Here is a 22,445-nt window from a genome sequence, read left to right on the forward strand (position 1 = left end):
GCTTAAAGCCGTTGGGAGCAATAGATAGCGGGCTTGTTACCCACATACAACGCCGCTGACACCTGAATGGCAATGGTAGCTGGTAGCTCCTCCGTGAGCTCAGTTTGCCACAAAATGGTGCAACTGCCGCATGTCTGCGGTCTGTGTCTGCTGTTTCGGGTTTGGCAGCTGCTGGCCTTGGCTCCCTTTAAATTTTCATCCCGAAATGGAGCAAAATGCCATCGTTGGATGACCTTGAGTGCGGTTTTCCGGTGGCTGCTCCTCACGGCCGTGGCACCTTTAATCCTGTGGCAGAGTGCCTCTCTGTACGATGCCACCAATGTCCGGCACTCGGATATATTCAAGGACATCGCTCTGGGCACCATGGCCGGCGATGTCGGCGTATCCCTGGCCCTCCTGGGACTTAATATCTGGAATCGCAGGAAGTTGGTTGACTTGATGAATGGGTTGAGTCGCCTACACCGTCACCGAAAACTGAGCTGGTGGGGCACCTCGCTGCTATGGATTAAGATTCTTCTGAGCCTGTACGAACTCCTCTGCAATGTTCCCTTTCTCCAAAGAGCTGGAGGACACCTGCCATGGTCGCAGCTCCTCGCTTATGGAGTCCAACTCTACGTCCAGCACGTGAGCAGTGTCTTTGCAAATGGAGTCTTCGGTGGCCTGTTACTCCTCCTCGCCAGCTTGAATCAATTGGAAGGGGAAAATCTTGGTGTAGCTCAACTACTGGAGGAGGAGAAAAACCATCTCAGATTGGCCCAGAAGTTCATCAAAACTTCGGAGTGGGGCATCTTTCTTCTTGTAATTGGAAACTTTGTCAACATTCTGGCCAACATGTACGCCTACATGTCCTACTTTGTGCAGGAGCACGGCGTTCCCCTGACCATTTCGAATTACTGTCTAATTGTGACGGTGCAATTGTACGCCCTCGTTTTGGCCGCCCACCTCTGCCAGGTGCGGCACAACCGCCTCCAGCAGCGCTGTCTGCAGCAGGGATACCTTCCGGAGGAACTAACTCCGGATCAGGTGGGTCCGAATGGGGTTACTCCAAAGATTAGACGTAATTAGGGGGAGCCCTTATCTTTCCAGGCCAAGAATCTCACACCATTTCCCCTGGTATCGCCGGCGGGCCATCTCAAGTTCGGTGTTCTCGGACTGTTCACGTTGGATAACTCTTTTTGGCTCTTTCTCTTATCGTACGCCATGAATTTTATTGTTATTATTCTGCAGTTTAGCCTGGAAAACATGAAGCGAACCAAGATCTAGGATCTCAACTATAATTATACTGAAAATTAAAATTATCAAAAAATTTAAAAATATAAGTAGGCCATGGCCTTATGTCAATACCAGTTGTGTGGAATCGTTTGTATTGAGGATCACTTTCGTGCTACGCTTCGAGCTGTTAAGATCGTAAAAGCAGTTTTTTGTGATACAAATTTTTGTGAAATATTTGTACTTTTGTAGTAAATTTTGTGAAAGTTTTTTCGTTTCAATTAAGTCGATCCGAAATGTTTGTGGAATTGATATTCGAGTCTAATTCGAGTGCAGAGATGGTGAGTAGAAAGCAGAAAAAAGTGCGGGTTCTCTCTACGGTTGTGTCCGGTTTTATAAAATTATGGATACTACAAGTGATAATTTCGCTATTTAGAAGGGACTTATCCTTGAGCTCCAACCATTTGAAACGGTGTGGAACTTTAAGGCCGCTATTCAACGTATGACAGAAGTCTCTGCAGAACATCTCGACTTGTGGAACTCTTCTGGTAAGAAGATAAAGAATAGCGAGCTGATGTCAGAGCTGTTAAGCGCGAAGTCTAGCCTACGGCTAACCCATCACGGACAGCCTGCTGCAGCTGTGAGCCTTTATTCGTGCATCGAGCCTGGAACTCCCTTCGCGCATCGAGCGATGAGATTTAGCTTGGAGAGGACGGAATCCTCATCGGAAACCGTATCGGAATCTAGTGTGTCGTATTCCATGAGCTACCAATCGTCCACAACTAGGAGAGGCGTCCATAACAAATCCATTAAATCGGCGACATTAACACACATCACATCAAGGCGTGCCAAGGCCGGAATGCCATTCAAGATGCCAAAAGGAAAAGGATTTGAAGCTTTTAATTTGCTCACAAGGCGTAAATCGCAACCAAAGATCGAAATAAAGGACGATGAAGAGGACGAGGAGGAGAAAGAGGTTGAACCTGACGAGGAGAGCGAGGAGAGCGAGGAGTGTGCTAGTTCACAATGCCCGGATCGGCGGCTAGTCTGTTGCAACACAGTCAAGTGCGGCAAGCCTGATACTCGACCACCTTATGCCACAACTCTGCCGGAGGATCGCCGCTACGCCATGATGATCACCAACGACGATCCCGCGGCCAGCAATGTCAACATTCGCGCCATCATGGACCATTTATTCTCGCTGTTCATAGGGTGCTGTGTTGCGGATTTAAGCTTTTATGACTGCGTCCCAATGGCAAGATACGATTGCGTCCTGATGATAGTGGCCAAGGACGAATACACAGCAGACTGGCTGGCCAATGCTATAACCGGTGTCTGCCCACCCCACTCTTGTCTCCCCTTCATCCAATTCTTTGGTCTGGTCCGCGCCCACTTCGTCCTTCCACTGGTTGTACCCGAAAAGATGCTTTGCTCCATTTTTGAACTTTTCGAGCATCAAAATTGCGGCCTGGTCACCTACCGATGGGCCGTCATTGGCCGTTATTTGCTTGATCCTTGCGCCACCGATAATCCTAGCAAAGCCGTCTCCTCTCTGAACGAAAACCAGGAGATCGACCTGTTCATCGACGAGGCTAGCCGCGATTTCATCCTGGAGCAGTGTAGCAAAATTAAGTACTGCTTTTGGCATCTACTTTTCACTTTCCCGTGAACAGTAACAAAATTAACAGTAATTCCCAGTAACAAAATTCAAAATTGTCACTAAATTTTCGGCGTAATCTCTAGGCCTCGTCAGACCAAATTAGTTTTATGTTTGTTACCCCAAAATTTTACGTTTGGCACCCACCATAAACAAATGAACTGAAATAAGGTCCTTCCGCAATTTTGAAGCTCAGCAAGGATCGAAAATGGAGCAAAGATATTTTCCTGGTACAGTAAGTGGAAGGCGAAGAGAGCATGGACGAGAACAAAGCATTGGATGAAGGGGAGGCATGAGTGTGGACCTTTAGCAAACTTGTAGATAATATGGCAGTCAGCTTGGAAAAACTGCACCTCCTCCGACCTCGTCTGACCTCGTCTTCTTTCCTCCATTAACAAATAAACTCAAGAACTCCAAGGTAATCAAAGCTACATATCTTAACGAATTCCGAATGACCAAATTGAAGCAATTTTGAATTCCAGGAATCCAAACTTATGTAGAAGATGAACACCATGAACCAATGAACTGAATCTTGTTCCAGTTGGGTTTGGAATAATAATCGAAACCTTGCAAGGTATGTAAGTTGGGCTCTTGTAAGAATTGAATTAATTTGTGATTTTGCAGCTTGGATGGAAAGTTTTGATGTCCAAATCGATGCAAGTCGAAAAACCTTTAGAATTGTGGAAATTTTTTAGTTAAAGACCTCGTCTGACCCCTTTTCTAAAACATATGAATTGAAACTAGTTCTAGTTGGATGTAAAATAATTATCAAGACCCCACAAAGTAAGCCAACGATTTAATGATTTTAAACTTCTTGTGATTATACTACTTTTGAATGACCAACCTTTCGCCTTACCTTTGTAGAAATCTGCTATGACCTCTTGAGAAACAAATGAACTGAATTTAGTTTCAAATGGATTTTATTTAATAATCACAACCTAATAAGGTAAGGCAAGCTTTCTTAACGATTATATTTTGATTCAGATTTTACGATTTTGCAGGTTGAATGGATAGTTTAGACAGCAAAATTGAATCAGTTCGAAACACCTATTGAAATCCAACCTTTTTTATGCACTCCTTTTTCAAAAACCCTTATGAACAATTATGGATTAAACGGAGGTATTGAATAATGGAAATAGTTTTTAAATATATAATTATTTAAATTTAAGCTTTAACGAAAAAATTATAGCCTACCAGAAGGCGAATATTTCAAAACAAGGCTGCCAGACCTGGAAATCAAGCGCCACTGACGTTGAGGTTGTGAATCATAAATAAACTCCAAACAAAGATGGCGCCACAAATTAAATGGCGGTGAACGAATAATAATTTGAATTTTTAAAATGAACAAGTACCGTCTTTTTTGACCAGTTTTAAAGAGTTTGTGGCCAAAAAACCTGACCACGAATTATATGTTTATGTTAAAAATTGAATTTCAATATTTTAAACTTATTGTAAACTCCTTTGAAATAATAATTTAAAAAGCCTCAGTGCTGGCATATTTGGTTTTAAACAAAATTATTACTTTTAATAAAATAAATGCCAAAAACCTTGCCCTAAAAATGTACAATCTTTTTTGTCATAGGATATTGTAATCGATTTGAACTAGTTTAAATAGCTATTATTTCCCGTCTCCGATGCAATCTCGATTTTATCATATCTGCACCAAATAAACTCCATTCAATAAATTCATTTTTGTGTCTTTTGATTTGGCAAAGGCGACTGACCATCGAATTCGTGAATTTTGATTTGATTTTGTGAAATGTCTTTCTGTCACTTGACCAGATCATTGCGTAAACTGGAAACGAAAGTGGTGGCACAAACAAGTTGGAATGGATTTTGGAGTCGGGCCAACATAAGGCCCAAAAACTATATATCATTTAGTGGCTATAATTGTGTATTAATTACAAGCGGCTAGACAAAATACAATTTGGCCCAAAACGATTATTTTGTAGGAAAGTTTTTAGCCAGAAAGAAAAGAATGTTGAACAAACTTTTGCACTTAATTGGTAGAGTTTCGAAAACCCTATTCCAAGCCCAACGATGCATTCAAAATTCGCTGCTTGCCCCACTCCACCACGATAATGATTGATGTGTAATCAGATATAGCTCCCGAGCTGATCGATTAGCATATCGGATTACACATTGTCTTCCTGCTTTCACTTTGCTTCTCCTACTGGGCCGACTTCTCGAACAGCCCTCGCTGATTAGCATTGATTCTACCAACAGCAAGTGGCCAGTGGCCAAAACCATTGGCCAGGCTTTGAAGCTTCAGGGGCGAGCATTCGCACGCGCCAATTTTCCAAGCCGCTGGTTGGATCGGTTCAGAGCTCTAACAGATAACTGATAGTACACGGTAAGAAAATAAACTGAATAAAATTATTTATTATTGAAAATCAATTGTTTCTTATTAAAATCCTACTTCTTTATTATTAAGTATACATCTATTAAAACTTCTAATAAAAAGTATTCTAAGTGACAGTTTATTCTAAGAACCCAAGCCTTTCAATTGCAACCAATTTTCTTTCAGTGCATAATTTGCGTAGGCTGTGCTGGGCGGTTGTTCAGCTGGTCAGTGGCTCTGGGTACTATGGGTGCCCCAGCCCCACACCGTCTCCACTCGGCTGTTATGTAAAGCTATTAAGCCGCATAATGCAAACGCTGCTGTGTTGTGTTTCTTCGCCGCGCCTTTCTTCACTTTCCGCGCTCTTTCTTCGCGCTGCCTCTTGTGAGGCACCACTTGTTAGCATTCCCTTGATTCTTCTCTATCATATTGTTGTTTCTGTTACCATTCGGGCTGCATCTGGCAGAACCGTTAAGACGCCTTTTTATTGCAACTGCAGCGAATAGGGTTCGGGAGCATGGGGCCTCATTCGATCCATTGGACCCAGTGGATTATCGGTCCATTGTCTGGGATGGGTTTTGTTTCGCACCCATTACTACCTTCTGTCTTCGTCGTCAGTCTTCTGTGGGTTTTGGGTTTATTTGATTTTTGACTTGCTGACTCCGGCTTTCCATTGCGGCATCTTCATCATCATGGGGCATCCAAAGGGCCTAGGGGCTTTGGGGGACGACTTGCCTGCATGTTTATGTTTATGTTAATAACTTTTGTGTTTATACTTTTACGAGTTTACGAGTTGCTGTTGCTCTTCCTTGTTTCTCGCTTTCTGCCTGGCTTTCATTCATTCATCGACTTGGGCTTTTGTCTTTATTTATTTTGCTTGTCTTTTTTTTTTTATTTTTTTGCCAGCACGCAATGCACCATAGAAATAATAAATAATAGTAGCGCAACGGTTTCGTCTCTGAAGTTTCTGAGTTTCAGACTCTTCAGCCAAGGATACTAGCTGCCCCGCCACCCACTTTTCACCTGCCAGTCTTCCAGTCGGGGTTTTCTTCTGCTGGGGCTCTGCTGCCACTTGTCGTGGCTTTTCTTGTTTTCTTCGGTGTGTGAAAAACTAGTCTCATCGCTGGGGCTCGGCCTGGAGTTTACCTGAAGATAGCTTCAGTTGATCGCGAGGTGTTTGCTTAGTCGGTTGCTTGTTGTTTTTCGCGGAGCGCGATGCCAGTGCCAGATTCGGATTTGGCCAACTAGCGGATAAACGTTTTGTGAAAACAAATAATCCCATACAAAGCCCAGGATATGGCCCACTTGCATCTGCATTTTTGGTTTCTCCTCCTCGGCGGGTCATTTGTCATAGGCCAGGCGGCGAAAACGGGACAAGTGCAAGGCAAGTGGTTTGGCCAAGAGCCGTTATAGCCTTTTTAAGCTGGCCGGGATCTGATCATTAATCTTCCAGTGTGTGTACCATAGTGTGTGTGTTTTCTCCGTTTCAGTGCTAATGTGTTTGGCTCGCGTAAATCAAGTACCTGGACGCAGTTTGTCGCCTAAGTCTTTCGATTGCAACTCGTTTGGCTCGTTCCGTTAAATAACCCAATTTTCAAATTTAAATGCTGCTGCGACAGCTTTTCCTCAGGGGTTGACCAAAACCAAAAAAATAAACGAAAAACGAAAAACGACAAAAAATGTGCAAGGAAATCGATTTTGTATTGGGACAACTATCGCAGTGCGGCAACCAGATAATTTGTTTATGCAACAAACTGACAACTGTGACCCACTTGTCGCCCAACCATTTCGACCCATTTCGTCAACCTGCTCCTTTCGGCCACCTCAGTGTCTTGCTCTTTCCGGCTCTGAACTCGAATAGCCCCCATGTTCTAATTAAATAAGAGACTTTTAATGCGTTTGTGTTACTTGGAATGACCACCTGAGCTTAATGTTCTAGTTGATGGCTAAACTCGGTTGAAATATGAATGAGTTTTCAGTTAATTGTTGCTAGACTAGTACCAACTAGCAACTTAGCAACTCGGGTCGTATGTGAATGGTGCATATGAATTACATATAATTTCTGTTTTATGAGAACAATGAGAATGACATTTATGTTGTGGGAAATGAGTTGGAGAACCGTTACGAAAAGAATATCCAATCTTGAAAGTGTTAAGTGCAATCGGAATGGAACTGCATAATTATTAGAATGTGGTTGGGAAACTTAAAGATTGAAGGTCTATGTTAAATAGGGTATCATTTGGACCTATAGAGTCTCCAAATTTATTGAGAATTTTATAGCTAAACTTTATTTAACATTATTGGATATTTAAGCAGCTTTTTAATTCACTCTTTTGAGTTCTGTGAGTATGTGAATGAAAAGTTTTTTAAGTTTTATGTGACTGTCTATCACAAGAGTTCACAAATGAAAGTCAATTAATCCTCATTCTTTTTTAATAGAATTTATGTTTATTTTTAAGACAATGCCTCAAGAGTTTGATAGCTTTATAATATAATAAAGATAATTTAATTACTAATTTCATTTGAATTTCTACTATTTTTGGCTTTAGGTATATTAACTTATATGATACCTCCCATATTTCCATATTTAATTGAATTTCTTGGCAACTTAGCTAAAAGAAACCCTGCAATGCAAACTGCAATGTTCACACCGAGTTGGGCCAGAAACTGCAAGTAAATAATAGAAATTGCAATCTCAAATTACAACTGCTGGGGCAAATGCAACAAGAAGCGGCAGCCAACAAACTAAAGCTGAGCCGCAAATAAAACAATAAACCGAAGGGGCCACAGAAAAAGTCTCAAAAGTTGGCTGCAGTCTGCAGAGAAGATGCTTGACGATGGCCAAGATTTCACTGAATCTGAACCTGCATCTGCATCTGCATCTGCCCCAACAATGATAATTTCTCGCTGCAGGAGATCTTCCGAAAAAAAAAAAAAAAAAAAAAAAACAGAAAAGAAAAGCCCGGAGAAATGTCAGCGAGTTAGACATTGTGGTATGGCAGTCTTCTTGTCACTTGGAACGCATTCGGGTTGCTGTTTGCTGGGGCAGGCATACAAAAAATGCTTAATTATGTCATGAGGGTGGGAAGACAGAAAATAATTTGCAACAGGCTGAGGCAGCAATAGCAACAGAAGCAACAGCAACACTTGACGCTGAAAGACAGTTGAATGCATGTGGAAAAGTGTTGCAACTTGCAACTGCACATAAAAATCGCTGTGGAATGGGCCACGCGACAAACGTAGAAAGTTTTTGGTTAGTCTGGCGCCAGTTCTGCCACGCCCCCTGCCACAAAACCGCCCCTCCTTTCGGTTCGCACGTCCGTAGCTGCAATTGTTGGCTGACATTTTCCGTTTTCGGTTCTCAGAGCGTGCGCGAAAATTTGCATGCCCAAATAAACAAGACAACAATTTGTCAAAGTTTTACTTTTTTCCACCATGTAATCTGTGATCTGTGTGTCCCACTTTTCAGCCAGCTCCAGTTCCTCCGGCTCCTCCAGCCCCACCAGCAGTTGTGCGTTTCACACGCTCGATGGTGTCGCGGCGGAAAGCGAAGGTGTCCGCTTTATCCGCCTTCGCGAAGATGCCCCCGTCGGCAAGGAGATCCTCCGGCTGCAGGCCTACCCCCGATCCACGGCCTCCCTTAAGGGAGCTGATCCCAGTGCGGATCACAAGTACTTCAATCTGACGGAGCACAACTCCACCACCCTGGTTGTGACCTTGGCTCGCTCCCTGGAGCGCCTCGTCGATCGCGATGTGCCGCGGAACCTGCTTAAGTTCCGGATTCTGTGCGCCGGAAGGCAGGAGAAAATTGAAGAGGTTCGTAAGCCGTGACGGAGTGATAACCTTACCCTTCTTTGACTGCTCCGACTTACAGGGCAGCTACTTATCCATCACGGTCTACATCGAGGACGTGAACGACAACGCTCCAGAGTTCCTCAACGTGCCCTATGTGGTAGATGTGGACGAGAACACCTCCGTGGAGAGTATTATCTTCGAAGGAGTGCAGGCCTTCGATCGGGACAAGCCTAATACCCCGAACTCCGAGGTGCACTTCAGCATGTCCACCGTGCCGGAGCAATTGTCGGCCGATGGCAGTCCGTACTTTGCCCTGAAGAGTCCCCACCGCCCACTGCTCATACTGAAACGTGAACTGGACTTTGACAATGGCATCCGGCAGTTCAAGTTGCCAATTTTCGCATGGGATCGGGGCACTCCGGCCAATCAGGCCAACACAACCATCACGATTAATGTGAGGGACGTGGACGATCTGCCGCCAAAGTTCACGGAAGGAGTCTATAGGACGAGAATCAACGAGTTCTATCCGATGACGGGAGTGCCCATAAGGATTCCTCTGTACTTCGCCCCGCCCATAATGGCTTTCGACCAGGACTCGCTCAACGCCACCCTGGTGTATGACATCATCTCCGGAAATGAGCGGCAGCTCTTCCGGGTTAATCCCCACAACGGGGTGATGTATCTGCAGAAGGAAATCGATTTGGAGGAGGAGAGTCTGCCGGGGAATAGTTTTGTCCTGCAGTTGGAGGCCCGACAGAAGGACAATCCCCTCAAAAAGGCTCTGGCACGGTGAGCTTAAAGTTAATTAGTTTTTGTTTTTTTATAATGGATGGACTTTTTTGAACAGCATCGAAGTGGAGGTCATGGATTTGAATGATAATGTTCCCGAGTTCGAGGCCGATTTCTATAATATATCCATCGTGGAAAATCTTCCCACTGGCTTTAGTGTCCTCCAGGTTAATGCCATCGATCGGGATCAGGGCGAGAACTCGGAATTCCTGTACAATCTTGTGGAGACCAAGGATGCAGCCGGTGCCTTCCGCATTGATTCCCGCACCGGATGGATTACCGTGCGAGACGACCGCCTCTTGGACCGCGAACAGCGACGTTCCATTCGCCTGAATGTGGAGGCTCTGGAGAGGAATCCCTCCTATCTAGACGACAAGCATTTAAAGAAACCAGGACCCAGTAGAGTCCAAGTGGAAATCACTCTCTTGGACACCAATGATAATACCCCGAAATTCGAGCATGGAAATCTTTACGAGTTCAAGGTTCCGATCACGGCGCCCATTGGATATGTAATTGGTCAGGTGGCTGCCCACGATCCGGACGAGGGTCCCAACGGGCAATTGCTCTACGAACTGCAGCGGCCCAAGGGCAGTGGTTACATTCCCTTCCGGCTGGACAACAAGAACGGCACCATCTATGTGGGCGGTCCTCTGCGAAGAGGTCGCATCGCCGTCTTCGTGGAGGCCAGTGATCAGCCCACCAATCCCTCGGAGCGACGCTTCTCCTTGGCGGTTATTACGATCGAGGTTTATGCCACCATCGATGACCAGGCCATAGACTTTGTGGGGGCGCCTTACGAGTTCTGGGTGGGGGCCAATACCCCGCTGGGCACCTCGGTGGGTCAAGTCCGCACCACCCTCATCTACGACGGCGAGGACGAGATTATGTACGATCTCCTGCACACCTACTCCGAGGGAGTTCCTTTTGCAATCGAGGAGCGATCGGGCATAATCACGGTGATCCGAGAGCTATCGGAGTTTAAAAGAAAGGTCTACCAATTCGAGGCCGTGGCTAACTACGTGAGTAAAGGATATTTTCTGATTCTTCCCCTGATTCTTAATATTCTTCAATCCTTACAGCTTTTCGCCAACTCCTCGCAGTCTCTGGTGATGTCCCGCAGCTCCAGTTCCGCATTGACCACCATAGCCTCCCCGGCAGAACTCAGCGATGAGGGAGTCCTCATAACCAATCTCACCATCCATATAGTGAACAAGCCAGAACAAAAGGTTCCCTTGAGACCCGTAATAGAGTAAGTAAACTTATATTTCCAAAAAACAAACAAGGAAGGTAACAACGAATCCTTCCAGGGAAATCAACATGAACGTGATCAACTTCCATGTGGAGGAGAACGTCGTGGGTGGAATAATTGGCCAGCTGCTCTACAAAAACGGCCTCAACCTGGTCAACAACGAGTTGGGCACCTTCCGAGAAATGCCCTCCGAGACAACCGGCCGTAACCTGACAATGGGCAGCAGATTCCGGAGTCGCAATCGCAGTCGGAGCTCTAAGTCGAAGAGGCGGTTTCCCAGACGCCTGGCCGGAGACACCAACCTGAAGCTGAGATACATAATCGCCAACCAGCAGGAGGTGGTCAACAAGATCTCCATTACCGAGGATGGGACCTTGCTGACCCTCATCGGACTGGATCGGGAGCAGCAGGATAGCTACGAGCTGACCGTCATTGTGGAGTACAGTACGGGCCTAGTGAGTGGAGCGGGAATCTACCAGGTGAACATCAAGGTGGACGACGTCAACGACAATGCCCCCAAGTTCAATGCCCTCACCTATGTGGGCCTGATCAACGAGAACTGCGCCGTGGGCACGGAGCTCTCCATGAATCATGCCATCCTGATACAGGACGCCGACGAAGGAGTGAATGCGGAGTTCCGGGTCCAGCTGCAAGGGGATTATAGTGAGGAGTTCAGCATCGAATACGTAAATGGCAGCTCCTTGGAGAACGCCACACAGCACAAGATGCCACCGAGAACCGGGGCCTTCAACATCTTCAATCTCACGGATCAGTGGAACGACGAATTCAAGTACCAGGAGCTGCACACCACCTTCATGCAATCGAATTTCAAGATGAGTTCTGGCCCCTACTTCCGCATCTCGTACACCGGGAAAAAAGGCCTGGATCGGGAGAAGCAACAGCTCTACAATCTCAAGATCATAGCAGCCGATACCGGAGGCCTCTCCGGCTACGCCCATCTGACCATTCTCGTGGCGGATGTGAACGACAATGCTCCGGTCTTTGAGCGCATCTCTGTGTTCAAGGACTCGCGCCTGGAGATCCGGGAGTACACCACCGACATGGAAATCTATTTCGTGGAGAGCTCCAGCGGGATGACGGCTCCACAGGCCACGGCAGCCATGATGCTTGCTCCGCCCCCTTACCACATACCGGGCTCTCCCAGGCTGCACAGGGACAGCGAGCGTTCGATCGGAGTGGTGGCCAGGGCCAAGGCAAGAAGGCGACTGGCGAGAGCGGTGTCCATAAAGTGTCCTCTATTCGCCATCTACGAGGACACGCCGGTGGGCACCAAGCTGCTCCAGCTGAGTGCCAGCGACGAGGACTTCGGCAAGAACGCCCAGCTGCACTACGAGCTCCGGGGCGAGCAGGTGGAGCGCTCACCCGGAATGCCCATGTTGCGGGTCCAGGGAGTGCGGTACTTCAACATCGACAAGCTGAGTGGAGAGGTAGCTGTCAACTATCCTCTCTCGGCCAACATAGAGATCTGGCTGAATCTCACGGTGACTGACATAGATGGCCTCAAAGACTCGACCTGCCTGCGCTTCACCGTGATGGATGTGAACAACCACGCCCCGACTTTCAAGAAGTCCTGGTACAGCTTCGACACCCCCGAGGGCGACTACAAGGACAGCGTTCTGGGGCAGCTGACGGCCATCGACATGGACTTTGGGGAGAATGCGAATATCACGTATACGCTCAGTGATCCAAAGCTGCCGTTTACCATAAAGCCCGCCTCGGGAGTCCTGAAGATCAGCGGACAACTCGACAGGGAGCTGAAGGACAAGTACAACTTCCACGTGATAGCCACGGACAACGCCCCCTTGTTGCAAAGGATGTCTAGCAGTGTGGACGTGGAAGTGAATATCCTGGACATCAACGACAACAGCCCCGAGTTCATAGGCTACGACGATCAGACAAAGGCCGTGAAGTACATTCCGAATGTGGCAGATCGTACCTTGATGCTGCCGGTTTATAAGGCCTACCTGGATCGAAGCACCCAGCCGGGCACTTTTGTGAAGCAACTGACTGCCATCGACAAGGACAACGTGGGCAATGGTAACGGCCTGGTTCTCTACTCCATCCGGCACCAGGAGATGCAGGCGCCCCTCTTCCAAATTGATTCCCGGGATGGCACCATTTCCACAGTGTCCCGGATTAATGGCTACAACGACTACGAGCACCTGAATGTCTCGGTCATTGCCTCGGATGTGGGCAGTCCAGCCTTATCCGCCACTGCAGTGGTCATCGTCAATCTTCAGGGCCAGGCAGTCACCGATCCTCCGAAGTCCACGCCCAAGCCGGAGCCACCGGCGAACGTCACCATCTTCCAGCACGCCTATTACGAGGTCAAGTTGATGGAAAACAACGAGGCGCCCATTGAGGTGATGCGTTTGAATCTCACCGCGGGCCTGAATCCCGAAAACTACCGGTGGTCCTTGTGGCTGGAGGAGGGTCTGGACGAAACGGACGCCCATCCTCCGTTCGAATACGATGCCAAAAACATGCTGCTCTACGCCCTGAAGCCCTTCGATAGGGAGCACATATCCAGGTACCAGTTGAGGATTAGGGCCGACCGGCTCAGTCGTGAGGCCAGGAACTTTGCGAGAGTCTCGTATCCTGTGGTGGATGAGCGCATCGAAGGACTGTCACCCAATGAGTGCAGAATTCTAGTCCACATCACGGATGAAAACGACAATGCCCCCAAGTTCCGGGGCAACGGGCAGCCGATCGTCGCCGTCCTGCCACGAAGTGCTAGTTTCGGGTATCCTGTTACCAAGGTCATTGCCACCGACCTGGATGAGGGCCTGAATGCCGAGATACGGTATCGCCTTCTCAACGAACCCACTCGACTCTTCGGCATCGACGAGGCCACTGGTAACATCCGCCTTCTGGGAGATCTTCCCAACGATGAACGGCTCTATGGATTCGATGTGAAGGCCACAGATCGCCTGGGCGAGGATGATGGAAGGAGCGGCATCGTCAACGTCTTTGTTTACATCATCGACGAGGCCAAGCAAGTGCGTCTGGTGGTGGCAGGGATGCCCGTGGAAGTGGAACGCCGCATCGAAGGACTCATGGAGGCGCTGAGCGATGCCATTGGCAAGGATGTGCGGGTCAGACTGCTGGAGCCACATTCTGGGTTACTGGAACCAGCGTAAGTTGATCTAAGATTCGAAGCCAAAACAGTTAGCAATCGGTAGCTCAGTGAATCGAGTCCATTGATATGCAAATTGGCCATTAGACGGAATCGAGGCACCTCATCCTCTTCTAACGGATTCCACCTTTCTCTTCCATTCCGCAGCACCAATGCCTACATCTATGCCGTCGATCCGCACACAAATTCCATCGTCGAAATGGAGCAGCTCCAGGAGTAAGTATCCCCAGCCTCCTCTGCCCCTGCAGCTCCCATACCCATTGACCCACAAATGTCACTTTGGGGAAATTAATGGACATGACTGGCTTTTTGCAGCTCCCTGGCCGGATTGCAACTGGATGCGTTGCAGTTGCAGCAGCAGAAACTGGATGGCAGCAAGTCGATGCCGCGAATCATAGAGCTGGCTGAGTTTGGTCAAGCCGCCCGGCCCGCCCACGCCTCCGCGTCAGGCTCGATGGGCGGCCTGGAGTTCGTGACGGTGATTCTGCTGACCGTGGTCAGCCTGGGGGCCCTGGTGGCGGCCTGTTGCTACATGTGCATGCGGCAGAAACGGTATGAATAGATATTGGAAAGAGCAGATCATGCTGCACCCGAAAGACTGTCTACTGGGCCTGCTCCCAATGTAGCTCATAGATGCATCTTATATTAGTAGCCATAATGTTTTAGTTTACACCACAATAAATCTTAAGTTAATTGCAATTCGTGTTGTTGCTAATGCTGGTATTGTTGCTGCTGCTGCTGCTGCTGATGTTGTTGCAAATGGTGTTGCAGGCAAGTTGCTGGTTTTTGCCTTTGAGGAAACCGGCTGGATGGCATTAGGCCTTCTCCTGTCACCTGTCCGATTAAATTATAACGGTAAAAAGCAACAAACACAGGCGGACAACAGCAACAATAAAAGCTGCAACTGCAACTGCAACACGAGGCAATTAAATGAAGATCTGTTGACAACTTCAGCCTCAAATCCCCCCAAATGGGAATGCCAATCAAAACGCCATCAGATGAAGACGTTCTATCCAAACACTCTGAGAGTCATTACAATTACACTTGAAGAAATTAAAAAAGAATATCATATGGTATCTTATAGTAAGCTCTTCCCGTTTCCCCTTTTCCAGACGGCTCTGGTCGCAGCGCGATTTTTCCGCCTCGGATGCCGGCCTCACCTATACCATCGCCGGGATCGGATCTACTCGTGGGCAGAAGCAGCGCCACCAACGGCAGCAGCGACACCACACGCAGCGCTGCAGCAAGGGAAGCACGGGAAGCCAGCGCCCCAACAGCGCCTTCATGCCGGAGTCCGTCTGCTCCTCGGCCCAGACCCAGTCGACGGCCACCGCCACCGAGAAACTGGAGCAGCAGTTGCATCACCACCACCAGCAGGCGATGGCCACGCAGCAGCAGCACCACCAATACCTAAACGAGTAAGTGAGGAGCCGGTTGGACGTGTTTCCCATTCTGGAATCAGACACTTGACTTGCCATTCCCATTCCCATCTCGCAGGCAACAGCGGCAGCAACAGCATCAGCAGCGGGAATATATCGACGTCCCACTGCCCAAGTCCATTGCAGCCAAGGCGGCCGCGGCAGCAGCGGCGGCAGGAGGAGGACCAAATGATGGCCAAGTGGGAAGCACTGGAAGCACTCCATTTGTGCTCAAATACAATGCCTGCCAGCCAGTCAGCAATCTGTAAGTGCTTGCGAAGAAATCTTAGAGATACCAGATGTGATGTTTTTTGATTTTTAGGAACAACTATGAGACGTCGCTCTTCTCGCTGCACTCGACGGGTCAGGACTCTGGCGTGGAGTTCCTGAGCAGCCGGGAGCTGTACGAAACCTCTCCGGACTCCTTCCAGCACAGTGGTTCCAAGCGCAGCAATCCCGAGGTCCTGTGTCCCAGACATGCCAAGGCTCATCTGGAGCTCCGCCAGCCACATCCCAACACTGACAGTAGGTGAGGTTACTTATTGTTTATTAATCCCAAATTGTACCTTAATAAACTCATTAAATCCCTTCCAGTGACACCTACGAGGATTCACTGAAGACCGATGAGCCGCTGGTGGCCCACAACTGCCGCAGTGCCAACTGTGAGCACCGCCAGCAGAAGCAGCCGCACCACCATCTCGGCCACCAGCCTCACTATCAGAACACGCGCTTCGAGAAGCGCTCCTGCGTGCGGCACTCCTTCTCCGGGGTCAAGGACGATCTGATGCAGAGCTCGCCACAGATCTCCCTACGTCCCCGGGGCCATGCCCTGCGCAACTCGATGAACGACCTGGAACAGCGACTCCACAACCTGGAGCAGTCCTTCCGGCGACCACTCGAATTTAGCAAATCAAACTCGTTATTTTAGTGTAGAATGAAAAGCAGTGCAATCCCTAGTGGCTAGACGTCTAGTTAAGTTATTTTTTATTGATAAGTAATCAGTGCAATAAATCCGAGAGTTTAGTTATCAAAGTATTTGCGGAACTCGAGACATCCCGCCCAGTTCTCCTCCCAGCCGGGCGTGAGCTTCTTGGCCGCCTCGTACCAGCGAGCCACGTTGGAGTACTTCTTCAGATCGAATCCCGCCACATCGAAGGTGGAGACGCTGGCCAAAAAGGATATATCGGCCACGGTATAGGTATCGCCGGCCACGAACTCCTGGCCCTCCAGGAAGATGTTTAGAAACTCGAAGGCTACCTCGATTTTCTTGAAGTTCTCCGGATTCGCCGGCTGCTTCTGGAAGATCTGCGGGTAGTAATACTCGGCGAAGCTCTTGTACAGGGTACCGAGGTCGAAATACAGACGCTGGTTGATCAGGGCCTGCCTCTGGACATCCTTGGGGAAGAGGCTGTCGTCCTTGCCGTACTTCTCCACCAAATAGACCAGGATGGCCCGCGATTCCCACAGGGCGAAGCCGTTGTCGTGGAGCGTGGGGATGGTGTGCTGGGGATTGATCTTGAGGTACTCCGGCTTGAGCTGATCTCCGGCCCGAGTGTTGATGAAGATCTTCCGATCGAATTCCACGCCCAGAGCTTTGGCCGTCATCAGAACGGAGCGGCAGGGAGCAGATCCGGGTCTATAATACAAATCCATCTCGTTAGAAGTCAGCTATCTGTAAAAAAAGCGATTCATCAAGATCAAGTTTTTTTCTCCGCGAACAGCTAATCACTTTCTTTTTTATGGCACCTGCTGAATCGCAGTGACATAATCTCCATGATGAGGAGGCAAAAAAAAACACATTTAATAACAAAAATAATCTTACCAGATAGGCAAACAAACAACAAATTTAAGAGCACTGTTGGTGGCGAAGAACGATCAGCAACTGAGCAGTACTCTGCGGCTCACCACTTTTTTATACACAATAGATGGCCAAAAATACGCTTTTTTGTGGGCTGATAGTTCAATTAAGTCCAGGTGATAATTGGCAAATATTTTTTCACGGGCTTAACCCAATAAAGAGAGTGCCAGGAAGAGAGGGGTACAAGTATAAGAGCAACTTATCAACACGGAGGAATTGTTTTTCTTCTATTTATTAGCTGTATCTGATCTGGTTTGGCATTGGCACGTACCACTATCTTATCGCTCCTGAAAATGTTTGAACTGGAGGTCCGTGCCCCTACGTATTTCACAAGAGTTGGAGCCCCTATCTGGAGTTCTCGAAACTAAACCGACAACTCTTAAATTCAAGTTAAATATGGAGACTCTTTATTTAAGCAATGTAGTAAATTCGTATTTTTGTACTTTTAAATTATTTTTTTTTTTGCGCGGTGCCCACTGCATACGTACAGCCCACCTCCCGTCCAACCGACCGAGGGACGCTGCCGCGTAACGTACGGCTCGAATCGCGGGAATAGATCCGAGACAGATAAGCGAGGAATAGGAGAAAGATATTACGAGGAAGGGTGTTGCATAGATAAGGCGGTTAATATAAGCGATTTAAGATTGTTAGTAGAGCAAAGTGATAAGATGTGGTAGAGACCATTGTAGTCCGAACATAATACCCTGAACGGATCGTGTTGGGCATATGTCGAACTACAATGGCTGAGGAGTAGAGGACGAAAGTTTCTGGTCCTTCTACTAGGAATGTTAAAATTTAAACGTGTTAGTAAATGCTGGCTGTCTATATTTCCATAAATAAGATTATATAGAAACATGACACCCAGCATCGTTCTACGATTTGTTAATGATGGTAAGTTAATTAGTAAAAGTCTACTATGATAAGAGGGGAGGTAAAGATTTGCATCCCAATTAAGTCCCCTAAGAGCAAAAGTAAGGAAGTTTTTTTGTACAGATTCAATGTGATCTTGGTGTACTCCATATTGAGGACTCCAGACACACGATCCAAACTCTAGAATCGGACGGACCAGTGATGTATATAACGTTTTAGTTATGTACGGGTCATTAAATTCTTTTGACCATCTTTTAATAAAACCAAGCACACCCATGGCTTTATTAACCATGGTAGATACATGGTCGGTAAATTTAAGTTTCAAATCTAATAGGACACCTAGATCGTTAACCTGAGTTAATCGTTCTAAGGCGTTCCCATAGAGAAAGTACATAGCCTGGTGAGGACTAGATCGGTAAAAAGACATAAGTTTACATTTCGATCCATTAAGCTTTAGGTTATTTGCTAAACACCAATTTTGAAGTTTATCCAAATCGGATTGAAGTCTAGACTGGGCGCTAGTGAATTTATACTGAAGGCATAGCTTAACGTCATCAGCGTACATAAGTACAAGTGAATTAGTTAAGGCAAGGGGCAAGTCGTTAATAAACAAAGTAAAGAGTAGGGGATTTCTTAAGGATGTCGGTCAAATACAGATCCTTGTAGTAGACACAACCCTCCCAGTTCTCCTCCCAGCCGGGAACCACCTTCTTGGCATTCTCGTACCACCTGACCACGTTCGGATACTTGCTGAAATCATATTCGGAAATCTCGAAAGTGGAGACGGTGGCCAGGAGAGCCACATCGGCCAGGGTTAGCTTGTCAAGGACAGCGTACTGGCGACCCTCCAGGAGAGTGTCGAACATCTTGAATGCTGAGTCGATCCGTTTCAGATGATCAGGGTCTGCCGGCTTCTTCACGTCCTCGAACAGCTGGGGATAGTAGTAGTAGACATAGCTCTGGTAGAGAGTGCCCAGATCGAAGAACAGACGCTGGTTTATGAGGGCCCTCGCCTGCGGATCCTTGGGGTAGAGCTTCTCGTCCTTGTCGTACTTCTCCGCCAGATAGATCAAGATTGCCCGCGACTCCCAAATGGCGAAATCTCCATCCACCAAAGTGGGAATTGTGTGCTGGGGATTAATCTTCACGAACTCTGGCTTCAGATGGTCGCCGGCGTCCAGATCGACCTTCTTCTTGTTGAGCTCCAGTCCCAGGACCTTGGCAGTCATCAGAATGGAGCGGCAGGGCGCCGAGTAGAGCATGTAGTAGAAGTCCAGCATGTTTCCCAGATGAGCTGCAAATAGGTTCTGAATTAGAATAACTACTCCAAGGGATACTTATAACAATTTGATTCTAAGGGCAGAGCTTGCTAGATTAACTCGGAAATGTAAACCTCTGATATGTTTTTCTCTGAAAGTATTTCACAACACAAGTACTTTTAGATAGGTATTTGTGGGGGGTATTACTTTCAGAATAGGAATCAGAGGCTTCTGTTATCAGAGAGTTGTTTACAAAATCTGATTGCATTTTCAGAAGACACGTGTTCTGTTACAAAGGAGTAATCAAAGATCAGGTGCAGTAGAAGCCCCAAGGCATAGGTTTGCCAGTTTCTTTCCCCATAAAACGGCAACAAGCTTCTAGAATGTTCATACAGTTGTTCAAGATAAATTTTCACCATTCTATGCTGATGGTCTCTATTGTCGGCTTCCGGAATTCTCCCTTTGGCAATTTGCACTGATGAATTTCGTGGGAGACGTGAGCTTTTATTGCCATTCGCCAGCTAAGAGCGAGTTGGCAAACCAGTCTCTTTCCCCAAACAGCAAAGAGAGAGAAACGAGCTGCTCCCCAGCCCACAGACCCATCCATCCGCCATATCCCATATACGATATGCTATGGTATACATATAAAAATTCACTCTAATACGTTTTATGCATTCAAAAAAGCGAACACTTATTTATTTGTGCACTGCAACAGGCGAATTTGGAATTATATTGTTTTTTGTTTGTATTTTGCGATCGTGAATAAATATTAGTATAAAAAATAAACTCGAATATCAGGCTTATTCAAAGTACTTCTTGAACTCCAGGCAGCCGGCCCAGTTCTCCTCCCATCCGGGGGTCACCTTCTTGGCGTTCTCGTACCACTTGTTGACATTAGCGTACTTGCTAATATCGAATCCGGCCACCTCGAAGGTGGACACGGAAGCCACCAGGGCGATGTCGGCGACGGTGAGGGAATCGCCAGCGGCGTACTCCTGACCCTCCAGGAAGGTGTTGAGGAACTCGAAGGCGGCCTCGATCTTCTTGAAGGCCTCGGGATCGGCGGGGGCCTTGGCGAACACCTGCGGGTAGTAGTAGTTGGCGAAGCTCTGGTAGAGGGTGCCCATGTCGAAGTACAGTCGCTGGTTGATCACGGCGCGCTTCTTTGGGCACTTGGGGTAGAGGGAGTCGGTCTTGCCGTACTTCTCCACCAGGTAGACCTGGATGGCGCGCGACTCCCACAGGGCGAAGCCGTTGTCCACCAGGGTGGGGATGGTGTGCTGGGGATTGATCTTCAGGAACTCGGGCTTCAGGTGCTCGCCGGCCTGCAGGTTGAGCAGCTTCTTGTTCAGATCGACGCCCACGGCCTTGGCGGTCATGATGACGGAGCGGCAGGGCGAGGAGCCGGGCAGATAGTAGAAGTCAACCATTTTTCTATCGGATGAAGAAGATGGCGTTAGAAATGAGACTTCTCTCCATTACAAACACAGTCAGTCATTTAAATAGCCCTATAATTTCTTCAAGTGCCTGAGATCAGACAAGATATGCCATAATTAGACGCGCTCTATAATTTCAGCTTGGCTTTAATAACAAAGGCTGGCTTTAATTGACCAGAGATTAACAAAAACTACGGTCCCAGGCCATGATGTCATGTCGTAGCTCTGACCGTCTTTGGGCCTTTAATGATTTGGTTATTTTCCACGATTATTTCTTGTACACATTGTTTCTAATTTTTTTCTTTTTTTGTTTGCCAAGACACTCAAACACACACTAGCACAGGCTGGAGTTTTGGAGCTGAAACTTACGATTTAGTTTGGGGCTTGCTGGAGCTGACGATGTACACTGTACCAAATGAGAAGCGATACTGAACGGCAACCGGAGAGCAGGTCGCTTTTATAACTCGCGGACCTGGTCGCCATAATGCCGGCAAACAACAGGGGCTGGCGTGAAAGGGGGAGTCACCATAAGAGAGGTTGCCGTTGGCTTTTTTTTTGTTTTTGGCCTGTTCTGCCAACACATACAGCAAACATGCTAACTAATATCTCAAAAAATAGTGACGCTAGTAGTGTGATTAATATATACATAGGGTCGTGTGCAGTTATTTGTAATATAGTGGCTTTTATGAACCCCTTCGGAGTAATAAAAATCCTACTTTCTAATGATCTTTCAATCGGAACATTGCTCTTTTTCCTCTCTTTGGTTCGTTATTTTCAGCCCCCTTGCTATTCAAATTGAAAAGCTTGTATACACATTTTTTGTGTGTTTTAATGAACATCTGTGCCAGAGCAAATTGCGCTTAAAAATAAACGGGTTTATCGTGCAAATGCTTAAAAAATATATGAAAAATAAACAGCAAGCGGTGTAGAAAGCCGGCCGGCAAACATTCATATCAGGGGGCTCATATCAGGGAAAGGAAACACACCAGTTGGCAACGATATGGAAATGTACTTACAAATCAGCCCACATGAATAACAACGGAAAAAATTAGGGCTTTAAAATTAAGCCAAAAATTAGGAAGTTGCGACTCAGAGTTAGGCCTAAGCAGGATACATCGATATACATATTTTTCAATTATTGGAAGAGTTTCTAGCGTCGAAGGGACATGCAAACATCGAATTACTGACCCACCACTTGTTAATAATCTTGTAATTATTGTAATGGCCTTAGTAACAAATCGATTGAAACATGTTTGGCTGACCTTGGCCTGTAAGAAACGATTGTTATGGCCATATTGCTTAGAAAGCCCATTCAAGCCAAGTTTTTAAGGGGAGAACGTGAGCAATTATTGTTTGTTTCCAAGACGAGTCTCGAACGTTCCGAGGGAACACTTTGCTGGGAGTGTC

At 47.1% G+C, this 22,445-nt stretch overlaps 5 protein-coding genes across 6 annotated transcripts; 3 read left to right on the forward strand and 2 right to left on the reverse strand.

Annotated features, from left to right (window-relative positions):
* Nucleotides 1–66: 66 nt before the first annotated feature.
* On the forward strand, nucleotides 67–1,306 carry LOC6500719 (putative gustatory receptor 89a). The gene is made up of 2 exons (XM_001953752.4): nucleotides 67–1,023; nucleotides 1,087–1,306. Exons 1-2 carry the CDS (start codon nucleotides 67–69, stop codon nucleotides 1,261–1,263), a joined length of 1,134 nt encoding a protein of 377 aa, XP_001953788.2. The 3' UTR covers nucleotides 1,264–1,306.
* Nucleotides 1,307–1,366: 60 nt separating this feature from the next.
* Nucleotides 1,367–3,023, forward strand: LOC6500720. Its single transcript, XM_014911203.3, has 2 exons — nucleotides 1,367–1,550; nucleotides 1,646–3,023. Exons 1-2 carry the CDS (start codon nucleotides 1,506–1,508, stop codon nucleotides 2,876–2,878), a joined length of 1,278 nt encoding a protein of 425 aa, XP_014766689.1. The 5' UTR covers nucleotides 1,367–1,505; the 3' UTR covers nucleotides 2,879–3,023.
* A 3,334-nt stretch (nucleotides 3,024–6,357) lies between these two features.
* LOC6500721 (cadherin-89D) lies at nucleotides 6,358–16,639 on the forward strand. Of its 2 annotated transcripts, none has more exons than XM_032456407.1 (12): nucleotides 6,358–6,591; nucleotides 8,677–9,023; nucleotides 9,082–9,791; nucleotides 9,850–10,810; nucleotides 10,871–11,040; nucleotides 11,099–14,197; nucleotides 14,345–14,413; nucleotides 14,513–14,749; nucleotides 15,310–15,615; nucleotides 15,695–15,880; nucleotides 15,938–16,144; nucleotides 16,210–16,639. In XM_032456407.1, exons 1-12 carry the CDS (start codon nucleotides 6,504–6,506, stop codon nucleotides 16,541–16,543), a joined length of 6,714 nt encoding a protein of 2,237 aa, XP_032312298.1. In that variant the 5' UTR covers nucleotides 6,358–6,503; the 3' UTR covers nucleotides 16,544–16,639. The 2 variants fall into 2 exon arrangements, with proteins under 2 accessions (XP_032312298.1, XP_044574209.1); XM_044718274.1 differs by having other exon boundaries at nucleotides 15,938–16,140; nucleotides 16,210–16,363.
* LOC6499843 lies at nucleotides 16,583–20,094 on the reverse strand. The gene is made up of 3 exons (XM_032449661.2): nucleotides 20,019–20,094; nucleotides 18,952–19,637; nucleotides 16,583–17,283 (listed from the first exon to the last, which is right to left on the reverse strand). The coding sequence occupies exons 2-3, from the start codon at nucleotides 19,621–19,623 to the stop codon at nucleotides 16,636–16,638; spliced, it is 1,320 nt and encodes a 439-aa protein (XP_032305552.1). The 5' UTR covers nucleotides 19,624–19,637; nucleotides 20,019–20,094; the 3' UTR covers nucleotides 16,583–16,635.
* A 169-nt stretch (nucleotides 20,095–20,263) lies between these two features.
* LOC6499841 (glutathione S-transferase 1-1) lies at nucleotides 20,264–21,546 on the reverse strand. The gene is made up of 2 exons (XM_001953757.4): nucleotides 21,408–21,546; nucleotides 20,264–21,036 (listed from the first exon to the last, which is right to left on the reverse strand). Exon 2 carries the CDS (start codon nucleotides 21,030–21,032, stop codon nucleotides 20,403–20,405), a length of 630 nt encoding a protein of 209 aa, XP_001953793.1. The 5' UTR covers nucleotides 21,033–21,036; nucleotides 21,408–21,546; the 3' UTR covers nucleotides 20,264–20,402.
* Between the last annotated feature and the right edge of the window lie 899 nt (nucleotides 21,547–22,445).

This window comes from Drosophila ananassae, chromosome 2L (assembly GCF_017639315.1).
Source record: "Drosophila ananassae strain 14024-0371.13 chromosome 2L, ASM1763931v2, whole genome shotgun sequence".
Taxonomy (NCBI): Eukaryota; Metazoa; Arthropoda; class Insecta; order Diptera; family Drosophilidae; genus Drosophila; species Drosophila ananassae.